Source organism: Vulpes lagopus, chromosome 22 (genome assembly GCF_018345385.1).
Source record: "Vulpes lagopus strain Blue_001 chromosome 22, ASM1834538v1, whole genome shotgun sequence".
NCBI classification, from domain to species: domain Eukaryota; kingdom Metazoa; phylum Chordata; class Mammalia; order Carnivora; family Canidae; genus Vulpes; species Vulpes lagopus.
In genome coordinates, this window is record NC_054845.1 from 12344072 (window position 1) to 12359213 (window position 15142).

The window sequence follows — 15142 nt, forward strand, 5'->3', positions numbered from 1 at the left end:
CAAAGATTGCAGCAAACAACATGGATGGAACTAGAGAGTATTATGGTAAGTGAAATAAGTCAATCAGAGAAAAGACAAATACCACATGATTTCACTCATACATGGAATTTAAGAAACAAAACAGATGAACATGGGAAGGGAAAGAAAGAAAAAATAAGATGAAAATTGAAAGGCAAATCAGAAGAAACAGTGAACTCTAGGAAACAAACTAAGGGTTGCTGGAGGGGAGGTGGATAGAGGGAAGGAATAATTGGGTGATGGGCATTAAAGAGGGCACTTGCTGTAATGAGCACTGGGTGTTGTGTGTAACTGATGCACACAACTAAATTCTACTTCTGAAACTTAAAAAAAAAAAAAAGGTTAGCTAAACACTGCTTAACAGTTTTCTCTCGAAATACTATAGGTTCCACAGCCTTCTCTTGGAATATATTCCCTCGTTCTTATTAAATCACATTACAATAAACCACCACAGCAATCTCGAAAAGGCAGAGGAGGACAGGTAAAGGAAATGTATTTTTCCATAGAAGAAGGAAGGGGAGTTTTATCTCATTCACTTATGCAACAGGTATTTATTAAGAACTATTTGCCAGATCTTTAAGTAGGTACTGGGATACACTGTGAGTAAAACAGAATAATTCCCAGTTCATGCAGAAGATAAAATGGGATGACTGAGAAAGGGTTTTCATATTACCAACTAGGGCTTGAAGAGTAGGTGTTTTCCACTTCCTGCATCACTCAGGCACCACCTACAGGGCAGAGTTTGGACATCTGAACAAGGGGCTACAGGAATGCTCTCAGCGTTTATTACCACTCCCTCTCTTTATGGTGATTCATAAACCATTCTTGACTTATTCATTTCTTGAGAACAGAGTTACCTACCATGCATGGGTCTTCAACTGTAGCAGTGACCCTGCCTGTGTTCTACTCATTCTATACACTAAGGAAGTGTTTTTATCAACAATATCAGACAGAATCAAAGAGAAATAATCCTCTATGCTTTTCTCCTCATTTCTCTAATGTGGGAATCCAAATAACACCACAAAGAATACTATGACAGGATTAAAATTTTTTTTATTTATTTAGGAGAGGGAGAGAGCACACGTGCAGGCAAGCAGGGGTGGGGCAGAGGGAGACAGAAGAGAATTCTAAGCAGGCTCTGTGCTTTAGCACATATGGGGGTCATGAGCACATCTCATGACCCTGAGATCATGACCTGAACCTAAATCAAGAGTTGGACACTTAACTGAAACACCCAAGCATCCCTACGTCATGCTTAAGTATTTGCGGATCACTTGCTAGTTTAAAGTTTATCTTAGAATCCCATAACTTGTCTTTTCAACCTCCCACCTAATAAAGGCATCCTTTCATTATGGTCACCCAGGCTCTGTACCAATTCCTCAGGCAGTTGCCTATTCCACCAATATATTATTTCATTAGAAGTGACATTTATTGGGACACTTGGCTGGCTCAGTTGGTAGAGGATGTGACTTTTGATCTTAGAATCGTGAGTTCGAGCCCTACACTGGGTGTAGAGATTACTTTTAAAAGTGGCATTTACTGAGCACTTAGGACATACCAGGCAATATACTAAATATGTCACATATATTAATTAGCTCATTCCCTCCTCAGGAAAACCCGATGAATTACATATTACATATTACAAGATATTACATATCTTCATTCTTAAAGATTCCAGAGAGAATACATAATCAAATTGTTCCCCTGAACAAATTAGTAGCTATTAAGAAAGAAAGGTCATTTCATTTTTTTAAATGATGCGGATTTGGAAAATCTGTATTCTCTGGTAAAAGGTAAAAATCCTGAGAATCAAAAAAAACATTTGAGAACCCAGTAAGTAATTCCAGATTACTACTATGCTAGCAGATATTGTGTAACACTCTATCCTATTACTTCTACCATTATCATATATAAAATCTTTCTTTTAAGTAACAGTGTTTGAAAAGTTCATGTTCATATTCTACCTCTAAATTCTATTTTTTCCTTTTTACTTAACATACTAAAATAAATTCCTTTCCCTCATTTCTTTAGGAATGAAAATTTAGACCTGGCTAAGGTGAGCTGTATTCCAACCATTACTGTGATAAATGTATTTAGCACAGGTATCCTTTAAGAAACTTAGATTCATGCATACACCTTCCAACAAGTACAGACTTCTTTCAGATAATCAATAACATATGTCCTATTTATTCCCTCATTGCCATATTTCATGAATAAGTTCTCATTTTTTAATCGTTTTTTTTTTTAAGATTTATTTATTTACGATAGACAGAGAGAGAGAGAGAGAGAGAGAGAGAGAGAGAGAGGCAGAGACACAGGCAGAGGGAGAAGCAGGCCCCATGCCGGGAGCCAGATGTGGGACTCGATCGCGGGTCTCTAGGATCGTGCCCTGGGCCAAAGGCAGGCACCAAACCGCTGAGCCACCCAGGGATCCCCAGTTCTCATCATTTTTATTACTAATTACTAATATCTCATTTTTATTAGTACCCTTAAAAAAACTAACTACTAAACAATGTGTTTTATTACTTCCTACAAGTGTATTCTATTTCCTGTATCCTGCATTTTACTGGAAGAATTCAGACTGGGTTGTTATAGCCCAAAGCTGATAAATAGATTCAGATCCCATAAATATTTACATTTGTGTAGATCTTGTGTGGCACCATTTTTTTTGTTAGAATTCATATGCACAAGAATAAAAATACTTACATAGGCAAAATCTAGTATAGACTTTTCAAGAAAAAAAGGCATGTCTTAAATACTAATATTTGTGTGGCCTCAAGAACATTGATCCCTCTAAACCTGTTTCCATATATGAAAAATGGGGACTCTAGAACAGATCTGTGACACTGATGTGCATAGTGCTTCTACCACAATGTCTGTCACCCTAGAGTTCTTCAATAAATGATAGCAATTATTTTTACTATTTATGCCTAATGATATAGTTTATTTCAATACCTTAAATATTTCTAAGTATAAATAGGCAATATGAATATGTGAATTTAGCTTCATTTACTTTATTAAAAGCAAATATGAAATACATAAATTTTATATAAACTAATAAAAACTCCTTAGAACAAAAATATTCCTAATCTAAGAATTCTCTGAGTTGCTAAAAGGATTAAAATAATAATGGTCATAATTAATTTTGGCTGTAACATATACTGGTTGCCTTCCCCACAGCTATTCCCTCTCTTTTCTTTCTTTCTTTCTTTCTTTCTTTCTTTCTTTCTTTCTTTCTTTCCCTTCTTTCTTTCTTTCTTTCTTTCTTTTTCTTCTTTCTTTTTTTGATTTTATTTATTTATTTGAGAAAGTGATTGAGAGACAGAGACAGAGCAAGCAAGCATAAGTGGGGGCAGGGACAGAGGGAGAAGCAGACTTCCCACTGAGCAAGGAGTCCGACATGGGGGGCTTGATCCCAGGGTCCTGAGATCATGACCTGAGCTGAAAGCAGACACCCAACTGACTGAACCACCCAGGTGCCCCACTACTTCTTTTTTTCTTAAGGAGCTCCAATTTTGTTTGGATATATGTCTACCCCTGATTCTGAGCCTACATCGAAACACTGGAATAAACTTAATCAAGGAGGTGATAGACCATACTCCAAAAACTGTAAAACACTGATAAAAGAAATGGAAGATGAAACAATGAAATGGAAAGACATCCCATGCCATGGATTGGAAGAACAGGTATTAAAATGCCCATACTACCCAAAGCAATCTACAACTTTGATGCAACCCCTATCAAAATACTAATAGTATTTTTCACACAACTAGAACAATACTACTAAAATTTGTATGAAACCACAAGAGACCCCAAATAGCCAAAGTACTCTTGAAAAAGAACAAAGCTGGATTTATCATAATACCAGATTTGAAGATATACAACAAAGCTGTAGTCATCAAAACAGTATGGTACTGGGCACAAAAAAAAGACACATAGATCAATGGAACAGAAAAGAGAGTTCAGAAATAAACCCATGCTTATACAGTCAATTAATCTATGCCAAAAAAGGCAAGAATATACAATGGGGAAAAGACAGTCTCTTCAACAAATGATGCTGGGAAACTGAAAAGCTACATGTAAAAGAATGAAACTGGGCCACTTTCTGACAACATCCACAAAAATACACTCAAAATGGATTAATGATCTAAATATGAGACCTAAAACCATAAAACTCATAAAAGAAAACATAGGCAATAATCTCTTGGACACTGACCCTAACAATGTATTTTTGAATAGGTCTCCCCAGGCAAGGAAAACTAGAAGAAAAAAAAAAAGACTATTGGGGCTACATCAAAATAAAAAGCTTTTGCACAGCAAAGGAAATTATCAATAAAACAGAAAGGCAACCTACTGAATGGGAGAAGATATTTGCTATTGATGTGTCCAATAAGGAGTTAATATCCAAAGACATAAAGAACTTACATAACTCAATACCCAAAAATAATCTGATCAAAAAAGGAGCAGAGGATTTGAACAGAATTTTTCCAAAGAAGACATATAGACACATGAAAAGATGCTCAACATCACTCATCATCACTCAGGGAAATGTAAATTAAAACTACAATGAGGGGATCCCTGGGTGGCGCAGCGGTTTGGCGCCTGCCTTTGGCCCAGGGCGCGATCCTGGAGACCCGGGATCGAATCCCACGTCGGGCTCCCAGTGCATGGAGCCTGCTTCTCCCTCTGCCTGTGTCTCTGCCTCTCTCTCTCTCACTGTGTGCCTATCATAAATAAATAAAAATTAAAAAAAAAAAACCAAACTACAATGAGATGTCACTTTATACCGGTCAGAATGGCTAAAATGAAAAACAAAAGAAATAACAAGTGTGGGCAAGGACACAGAGAAAAAGGAACCCTTATGCACTGCTGGTAGGAATGTAAACTGGTGCAGCCACTGTACTAAACAGTATGGAAGTCCCTCCCCAAATTAAAAATTACCATATGATCCAGTAATTCCAATACTCGTTTTTTTTTTTTTAAGATAGATTGATTGATTGATTGATTGATTTCAGACACAGAGAGAGTGAGAAAGAGAAAGAGAGACAGAGACACAGCAGAGGGAGAAGCAGGCTCCATGCAGGGAGCCCAAAGTGGGACTCGATCCTGGGTCTCCAGGATCACACTCCGGGCTGAAGGTGGCGCTAAACTGCTGGGCCACTGGGGCTGCCCCCACTACACGGTATTTACCCAAAGAAAATAAAAACACTAATTCAAAAAGATATATGCATCCTTATTTTTACCACACCATTATTTATAATAGCCACACTATGGAAACAACCCAAATATCCATTGCTGGATGAATGGATAAAAAAGATGTGTGTGTATATATGTATATATACACAACAGAGTATTACTAGCCATTAAAAAAAACGGGGGGGGATCTTCCCACTTGCAAGAACATAGATGAACCTAGAGTATATAATGCTAAGTGAAATAAGTCAAAGACAAATACCATATGATTTCACTCATATTGTGTCTTTATCAGTTTCCCATAGATTAAAATGCACTAAAAATATCAGTTCTTAAAAAAAATAAAAATAAGAGTTCTCAAAAGCACAGATATAATCAGTGTGAGAAGCTCAAAAGTCTGAATAAAGGAGGAAAACAACCTCACTAAAAGTAGCTCAGATATGCCATAATATTGGCTATCAGGGCTGTGATTTGCTGGAAAACGAGTGACAAAAATCATTTCTGGACCAGATGAGAGCCAGTCCACTTTGAAATTGGGCACAGTAACCTCTGATGATTCTGCTGAGTAAATACAGGAAAAGAATTAAAAAATACCTATGTCCCACTTTTGGCTTTGATCTAAGTTTTCCTAAAATAAGCCTGCTATTAAATAAAAGTCTCAAATTTAAAATCTAACCTGTTTTACATATTCTGACCCAAAGCTTATCATACAGTACTCATTTCTTAGTAGCACTAATCTAATTAGGGCTAGAGTTCAACTATGGTGTAAGCACATACTTCTTTTCCTCACCATTCCTTTAAAAGCCTATAGAAAGAGCAAAACCAGTATACTTGATAGAGGTACAAACTATTCTAAAATGCCCAATAACTCACTCTATGTCTAACACCAATTAAAATTCCTAAAAAGAGAAATGAATTTACCTTTAGCACCAGACAATAATCTGTAGGTGCTTTGTATTTGTTCCGGTAATCCTGTCCATAATAAACATTGACATGATCCAGCTGGAGAAAGCATACCAGTTCCCGAGATAGCTAAGATTATAAAAAAACAAAAAAACAAAAAAACACCAAAATACTGAATTAACAATAATGTACAAACAAGTAAATGTCATACCTGGTAGCAGGTTCTAGTTGAGAATAAAAACTTAAACAGGTGGAAACCAGTACTATTTTGCAGATGACAAGACAGTGAGATTCTCTATAAATGTGCCTCCTTTAACCCACGATGTAACAAAAAGGCAGTCCATTTCACTTACTGTCTGCCATTCACAATGAACACAGACTTGCTTAGAAAGGGTAGCATTTTAAGGAGACTCTAAATATAGTACATTAAACATAATATAGTATAATAGAACTCTGGAAAAAAAAAAGAAGAAAATATCATGTAGTTCAGTGCCCATAATGCATATCTCAAGTACATTGATTCTTAAGTCAGGGTTTCCTTACCTTAAATAGAGGCAACAATATATGCCTCTCAGGAGGGTGACAAAACCTGGATGAGACAAGGGTTTAAGGAGTTTAAAACAGTGCTGGCCCCCACTAAACACAGAAGTGGAGCTACCAAGTGGGCCCTCAGCATGAGTGTATTATCCAAGCAAGGCTGAATGAAATGCCTTATAATCCCAGAAAGCTATTCTCCCCAAACAATAACAAGCAAAAACTATTCTGACACAGTTCTGAACATGATACATAAAAGTATGATTTCATATGTGGCAAGAGAAACTAAGATGGGCCCAACGAATGACCAGAGAGTGACCACTTCCAGATTTCTTCTTCTTTATAACAGATCAATAGATAAAGCAAAACATATTCTGTGTGTCCTACATGAGTTGAAACAAATCAGAGCATGGATTCATTTTGTCAGCACACTTCCTATAAATTAAAATCAACTATCATAAGTAAGAAGGGACACACCTTTGCTTTTCCTTTAGGGACATAGTAGATACCAGATGCTCGCAAAAGAAAGTAACGCTTTTTCCAGGACTTTTTGCCATCATCTTTCAACCACAGGACTCCTTCAATTTCTGGTACAGTTACAGAACTTCCACAAAAACATTCCTAAAATAAGAAGATGATTTGGAAAGACGTGATCTTTGGATTCTCAGAAAACAATTGTGTTTAGCCCTGTGAAGTTCATGATACTAAAATTAAACCAAAATGGCTTTGGTATTAAAGCCACATTGCTAATTTTACCTCAATTAGAACTTTCCATTCTAAACATCATATAGATTCATTTTGAAACTACTATGGCATTTTGAATACTTTCACCAACACTGTTTGGAAGAAACTAAGTTGAATTGTCAACTGAGCTACATACAACAGGATTTAAATGCACCTGTAAACATCACAGTTAACAGTAAATTTAATAAAAGTGTCAGAGTTAAGCATCAGACTTTATTTTTCTCCAAATTAAGAACACATTTAGATTAGCTATCAAACTAAATTTTAAAAGAAAGCAACATGCTAAGTGAGTAAATGTTCATAATTTAAAAACTGTATTAATTGGTATGATTCTAAAACAGAGCACATTTATTCTTTCAATATTTAAAACCATGTTGAAAGGAATGTAAGTAAACAAACTCAAAATTATGAATTCTAATGTTCATACTTAGATAAAAACATAATAAAAAAAAAAACATAATTAAAAATCAAACATGTATTTGGTAAAAGAAAATCAGAAATCCTCACTAAATATTAATATAGGACATTTTAAGTCTAAATTAACTTATCTCTTCCCAAAGTACAGAGGAATCAAGAATTATAAAGAGGATTTTTAATTGTAGCTATTATCACTATGAAAAGCTGAGTGCTAATCTTCATCTTCCTAATTGCCCTGTTGCTAAATAAGAGTTTATTCTGGCTTTCAAACATATTAACTTCTTAAAATCAGCAAAGGACCAAAAGCTAAAAATTGAATTATGTTTCAGTTTGTTTTATTAAAATAAGGGAATGTGTATTTTTAAAATGACCTTTATGGGGATCCCTGGGTGGTGCAGCGGTTTGGCGCCTGCCTTTGGCCCAGGGCGTGATCCTGGAGACCCGGGATCAAATCCCACGTCGGGCTCCCGGTGCATGGAGCCTGCTTCTCCCTCTGCCTATGTCTCTGCCTCTCTCTCTCTCTCTCTCTCTCTCTCTCTCTGTGTGTGACTATCATAAATAAATAAATATTTTAAAAAACATTAAAATGATCTTTATGATTTTTAAAATTATTTGTGTTATTTAAAGCTAAGGCTTGATATATTTTGTAAATAACTAACTATACTCAAATTTCTCTCTGGGTAAGCAGATAAAGTACCACAATCACATCCTTCATTGACCACCAGCCTTTTACCCCACTTGTCTGCTTCTCACAGCTTATGACTTCTTTTAGTCCACTAATATATTACTTGGCAAAACAACAATTTTTAAGAGGTTCTTTAGTGGCCTAACATTCACATAGCTGAACTCTCCCCCTCAGTCTATGGAGGAATACCGGCTTCTCTAGTTATATGTATCGTTATGAATATATAGCATTGGCATACTGCGCTTCAAAACAGGTGCTTAATATTTTAATACTATAACGTGCAGGAAGAGAGGGGGTGGGGGAAGTAAACAGTTATACCTCCAATAGCACTTCCTTGTTTCTATCTGCCATCTCAGCAGTTTCCTTTTTCCCCAGAAGGTAATTCTGGAAAAATAAATAAATGAAAGTTAGAGAGAAATCCACCCTATTATTTCCTTGGCACAGGTGCATATATGATTTCTTCTAGAAATATAGCAACTGTGTCTACCTGTCTAGAATGAAAGGAACACTGCTTTGAACATTAACTTGTGCATGTGCATCATTGCTAAAATGCTTAATGCTGGCCGCCTGCTTTATCCATTATCTTGAATTATTCCATAAATTGTCCTTCCCCAAATTCTGAGATGATGCCACATCCAATAGCTGACAAATGTTCGGTACAACTAATGAAAGGACCTGAAAGGTTTACAAATTAAGTACAATGAGTAAGGCAGATTTCCTTAAAATATGCTAAGCTTAACTGATCCAGATGCAGAAAATTTAATCTATGTTCTGGCTTTGAAAGAAGAAATCCCCAATTCTCAGAGACTATCATAATATCACTTGCCAATTAATATCTGAATTCTATTAGTCTTATAAAAAACTTTTTTGCAATCATCTAATCTATTGGTATTCCCAAATGTGTATTATTCATTAAAAAGATCCAATAAAGATGTGTCATGATTAAGCTGTCTGAAGGGAATTTAATATTCTTAATATTGCTACTATGTATCATTACTACTTTTCACAGTGAGGTTGTTTTCTCTCACCTGATTTTTATAAAATATTTGTGTATTAGAAGTACTAACTCAAATATTATTATGGAATAAATAAAGATGCCAAATAAATCAAGGTAACATATTAAAAGTGGAACCATTTATAATCAAGGGTATTTAGATTAAAAAAGAAGATATTAAAATTAATTGTGAACTGGATAAATGAAGTAGAGAACTAAAAAATAGAAGTACACTTCTTTGATGGATGAGAAGCTCACGAAGCAAACAGATGGGCTCAACAGTTCTGGACAAAACAGAAATCTAGAAACTCCCTGGAGTTACTTCTGTTGCCCTAAGGGCTCACCCCATCTGGCTCTGGATGACTAGTAACCTCTTTGACGCCTGATACCTGGGCTCAAGCAGACTTCCCACCTGAGCAGTATTAAATGCTCCCATGGGATTTTATAACCGCAATGCTCCAACCAGGTGGTTGCCATTTTTTTTTTTTTTTAACTCTGTTAACTTAAAAGTAATAGAATAAGGTGAACATTTAGAAATCCTGACCTCTCTAAGGTATTTGGTCTCACCTGTGGGTTTTTGAAAAGTGCATATTTTTCTATACGTTCCATAAATATAAGCTTGTTTTGGCTATCTCTTGTCCAATTAAGAAGATTTTCAACCAAGTTTTCATGATCTTCAAAGATTCTCTCTGTCCCAAGATAAAATATCAGTATTTTGTTAGTATTGATCAGAACTGCATCAAAGATATAAAACTTGTGAAGTAATTCTAAGCAGAACCACAGAATTTTTTTTTTAAAGATTTTATTTATTCATGAGAGACACGGGGGGGGGGGGGGTGCAGAGACATAGGCAGAGGGAGAAGCAGGCTCCATGCAAGGAGGCCGATGTGGGACTTGATCCCAGGTCTCCGGGATCACACCCCGGGCTGCAGGCGGTGCTAAACCGCTGGACCACCGGGCTGCCCGAACCAGAGAATTTTAATTGACATTATAGCTCTTGGCCCTTAGAAATTATCTGGTCTTCCCTCTATTTTCAAATAAACATGCCCAACGGTGTTAAGTGACTTCAACAAAGTCACACAGTTGTTACATGGAAGAATTAGGACTAAAATCTAGGTCTTCTGTTAGATCTTTCTCAGCCTTCAGTCTTTTCCTATCTACCTTTGAAAAAACAAAAAACCAAGGGTGTCTGGGTGGCTCAGTCAGTTAAGCATCTGCCTTTGGCTACGTCATGATACACTCCTGGGATCAAGCCCCTCCTCCAATTCCCTGCTCAACAGGGAATCTGCTTCTCCCTCTGCCCCTACCCCAGCTAGTGCTCGGGTATGTGCATGCACCCACTCTCTCAGATAAATAAATAAAATCTTAAGAAAAAAAAAAAGACCATAGCCAACTATATAAAAGGTAATAGAAAAATATAATATCACATATGTGGGTCATTAACCTATAGACATGGACATACTAAAAACATTATCATCTAAACATGTTCTGTGTACACCATCATGCCACATGTATGAACTCAAACCTTTGTAATTCTCTAAGAAAAGTTATGAGTATTATAATAATATAATAATATTATAATAATACATTTTATACATGCTAATAAACTAATAACTTATGGTTTAGTTTGGGGGCTATGTATGTGCAATTCTGAGACAAAAAGGTTAATAATTAAATTTTTATTTCTCTGGAAACTGCTGTGAAATATTTAAATATACAGGTAGTAAAACCAATGCAAATACTTTTTAAAATAAAATACAAAGTTGAAATTGATTACTGATTCAAATATACCTTATTTTATTAGGTATAAAATAACAATTGTTAAAAATAACAATTTCCAGATTGCTAAAATCACACAACTAATATTAGAAACTTTTTAAAGAATCAATGATGGCATTAAAAATGAGGGATTTTTAAATAAGTCAATCGGAGAAGGACAAACAGTGTATGTTCTCATTCATTTGGGGAATATGAATAATAGTGAAAGGGAATATAAAGGAAGGGAAAAGAAATGTTGGGAAATATCAGGAAGGGAGACAGAACATAAAGTCTCCTAACTCGGGGAAACGAACTAGGGGTGGTGGAAGGGGAGGAGGGCGGGTGTTGGAGGGGAATGGGTGACGGGCACTGAGGTGGACACTTGACGGGATGAGCACTGGGTGTTTTTCTGTATGTTGGTAAATTAAACACCAATAAAAGTTAATTAAAAAAAAAATGAGGGATTTTTAAAATTAGAAAACACCACACTTAACTACAAATCATAGGAAACTAAGATTTAGTACATCTAGCTAAAAATAAAAAAGATAGGCTTTATGTTTTCCCTAAAAGTTAAATGCTGGTATAGGGAATTCAAAACAAAAGCAAATAAATAGAATGGTCTTAGTAAATGTGTCTATGCAGTTATTTGAAGGAAAAAGCATTTTATTACTTAAAAAAAAACTATTTTAGCCATAAGAAGATCTGAAGTGAACTGGAAATAATCTTGTATTCAGAGAAATCTCAAATACTTGGAGGGGGAAAAAAGATAATGTAAAAAGCTAAGGCTCCATATACATAGGGGGGAAAAAGATGACTCAAAGTGCTTTAGTTAACATGAAAACTGTTAGCATTGCATAGTAACTAAAAAGTAAATAAAGCAATTAGATTACTAACCCATTTGTAATTCAGAGATGGTTTCTACCAGCGACCAGTCTAAACTATAACCGCAGTGGGATTTGTCCATTAGGTTATCCAGCACTTGTCTCACTGTCTGCCTCTCATCCACCATCATTGTTTTAGAACTATCGTCAGACATGTGGACTCTAATCACCAACTACAATAGGTAAAAAGGAAAGTAAATACAAGCCAAAAAATAGGCATTCTAGTAATTTCTTCCAATATCAAGTAATGTTTTGAGTAACATTCTTAGGTAAATATAAATTAAAACACAAATAATGACTTTATTATGCAAGAAAGATACTCTAAAACTAGGTATCAAATAACCTAAACAAATTTAAAGCATTTTTTAAATGATAATAACAGGTAAGATTATAGTAAGACTATTTTGTTTTACTATTTTAGGAGAATTTAAAGCAGTTCTTTCTTTTTTTTTTTTTTTTTTTTTTTTTTTTTTTTTTAAAGCAGTTCTTTCTAATACATTTTATCTACAAAAAAAAATGTGACAAATATATCAAGAATACCATTCTCTCTGTATCTTGAAGGTATGTTATATAAACAAGGCAATTCTTTATAAATCTGATTTAAAAAACTGATTACAAAAAATCCCAAACGAGGAAGAAGCCAAAATATCACCTTTTTCACTTGTGCCTCTTTAATTTTCTCCAGGGCAACTCTAATCTTCTCAGCTTTCAATTTTGCTGCCTGTTCTTCCTGTGAACACAAAGCACTGGAGATAAACGAATGCTAAAATAATGAGAATTTTTGAAAAGTCTTTTTATCTTAAGGATGTTGCCACCATTGGATTTCAGTAAGAATATAACTTCACATACTTATATAGAGCACATTTAAAAATAACCTGTTCAAAAAGTGAGAACAGACATAGTACAAAGGAACATTTTTAAGATGCAGGCTTCAGGAACTCTTATCAAGACCAGATTCCATCTTCTAGAGAAAAAGAAATCTGTGATACAGCAAATTAGTGAGTTTGATTCTGTCAATCCGAAGCAAAAGAATTTCAGGCTCCAGGCAAGAGAAACAGGGAATGCGTAACGGGTTATGTGATGGCCGTACAGTTTGCCGCACCTGCACAATGCCTCAAAACTCTGAACTTATGCCTGCCTCCTAAGTATGGGTAATTTTTTGCATACTAATGTTTTGTTCAGTTACACTGAAAATGTATCATCACCATAAAACAGCAAAAAACAGTATCAATTTATTTCTTTGCAACCACATAAAACTCCTTAGTAAAAAATATAGGTATGTTCTCATCAATTTATCAATGCAAATGGAAGTTGCATTATACTTTAGGTTTCATTATGCTTTGAAAAGCACACAATACAACCAATGTCTCATGTCAGTAAACTCATAGTTATTTCTATTAATTCACTGATGAAATTTTTAAAATGCTAAATATAACTTTCCAAATATTTAATTTCTAGTAACTTCTTTGTAAAATTTAGATTATAAATAGTAACACTATCAAAAACTATAACTATACTTACTCTATTTATTTTTTCCTAAAATAACATATAGTGCTATAATACCAGTACTTACTTGTATTTTCCAGCAATAGGCCATTGTACACTGTAGCCTTAACCTCCAGTTGAGAAAAACTCATGTAAGTAAATCTTCGCTTATGAAGGATTACTTTCTAAGTTTTTGGTTACTCCGGAAAATATCTAAGAAAAATATACACTGCCATCTTATATATTCCTATATTCAATAGAAGACTTAAAACAAAAGAAGGACCTAGTTATATTAGCCAACTTTATCTGCTCTGGATTATGATTAAAAACCACAAACCATGTGTTATTCTTCACAAAATAGCTAAAGCTTCCTGAGCCAAAAACAAAAATGAAACTTCAATTCATTTAAGAGATTTGGTCCCTGTTCTCCTAAATTCTGCTGGCTTTCTTGTTTCTGAACTGTTCTCTTTCCATTTCATACTAAATCTTCCCCCATTTCAAGCTTAGTAGTTGCTACTCTGTACAACAGAGAAAAGAGTAGTTAAGAGAAGACAATAGGCTTGTTTGCTAGAAATCGGATCCTTTTCAATGAAAGGAGCCAGTGAATTGACATAATAACCAAGGTGTGGAAATACTATCTGTAAACCCAATTTTTTTTTTTTTTTGTAAACCCAATTAAACTGAGAACAAAGAACTTTATTTTAACAATGGAGGGGGTAAAAGAAGACTTGATTCATAGACAATTATAGATATATTCATTTGATTAAAAGATTAAATAACTGTATCCCCTTTTATGCAAATAAATAATTGTAAAATATGTTACCTGATTATTTTATTTTTTTAGAAGACTTAGAAGATTCTATTTATTTATTCATGAGACACACACACACACAGAGGCAGAGACATAGGCAGAGGGAGAAGCAGGCTCCTCGCAGGGAGCCCAATGTGGGACTTGATTCCCGGCCCTGGGATCATGCCCTGAGCCAAAGGCAGACTTGCTCAACCGCTAAGCCACCCAGGCATCCCTAATTAGGCATTGCCTAATTATTTTAAAGATTTTTTTTAAATGCATGCTATACAATAAGGAAACTACACTACTCTCATTAAAACTCCCAGTTACTAGAATTGTTTCTTAGAGAAACAAATCATTATTAGTTAAATTACCAAACCCTGTGTTTCTGATGAATCTAGCACTACTCTAGAAATGAATTTTGAATATTAGCATTTCCCAGTGGTTTTATGAAACCAGTTATTTAACAGGTTTTTTTTTTTTTTTGTAAAGAAAGAGGGAAGCAGGAGTTTTATGAATTTTTTTTCAATGGGATAATTATCTTCTGTTTCTCATGGCTCATTTGCCATATCTTATGTATTATTATGAATGCCTACTACAGAGAAGAAAAATTTACCAAAGCATATTTGCAAGTTTTACTTCATGTCTCTGAAAAGCAAACTTAAATCTCAAAGTCTGATGAGTAAAGATTGATAGGTAAAATCAGTGTTTTGTGTATTTGGAATATAAACATGAACTTC

At 34.9% G+C, this 15142-nt stretch overlaps 1 protein-coding gene across 8 annotated transcripts in view; it reads right to left on the reverse strand.

The window, feature by feature from the left end:
* The window catches only part of RAPH1 (Ras association (RalGDS/AF-6) and pleckstrin homology domains 1), a 111796-nt gene that overhangs the window by 32164 nt on the left and 64490 nt on the right, over window positions 1–15142 (reverse strand). For all 8 annotated transcript variants that reach the window (XR_005985051.1, XM_041737428.1, XM_041737424.1 and 5 more), the window contains 6 exons: window positions 12780–12857; window positions 12141–12300; window positions 10056–10177; window positions 8813–8878; window positions 7126–7269; window positions 6133–6243 (listed from right to left, as the gene is read on the reverse strand). Coding sequence is in view for 7 of the 8 variants with exons in the window: in XM_041737428.1 (XP_041593362.1) it covers window positions 6133–6243; window positions 7126–7269; window positions 8813–8878; window positions 10056–10177; window positions 12141–12300; window positions 12780–12857 (681 nt within the window). In the remaining variant the exon portion in view is untranslated. The remainder of the gene's footprint in view (window positions 1–6132; window positions 6244–7125; window positions 7270–8812; window positions 8879–10055; window positions 10178–12140; window positions 12301–12779; window positions 12858–15142) is intronic.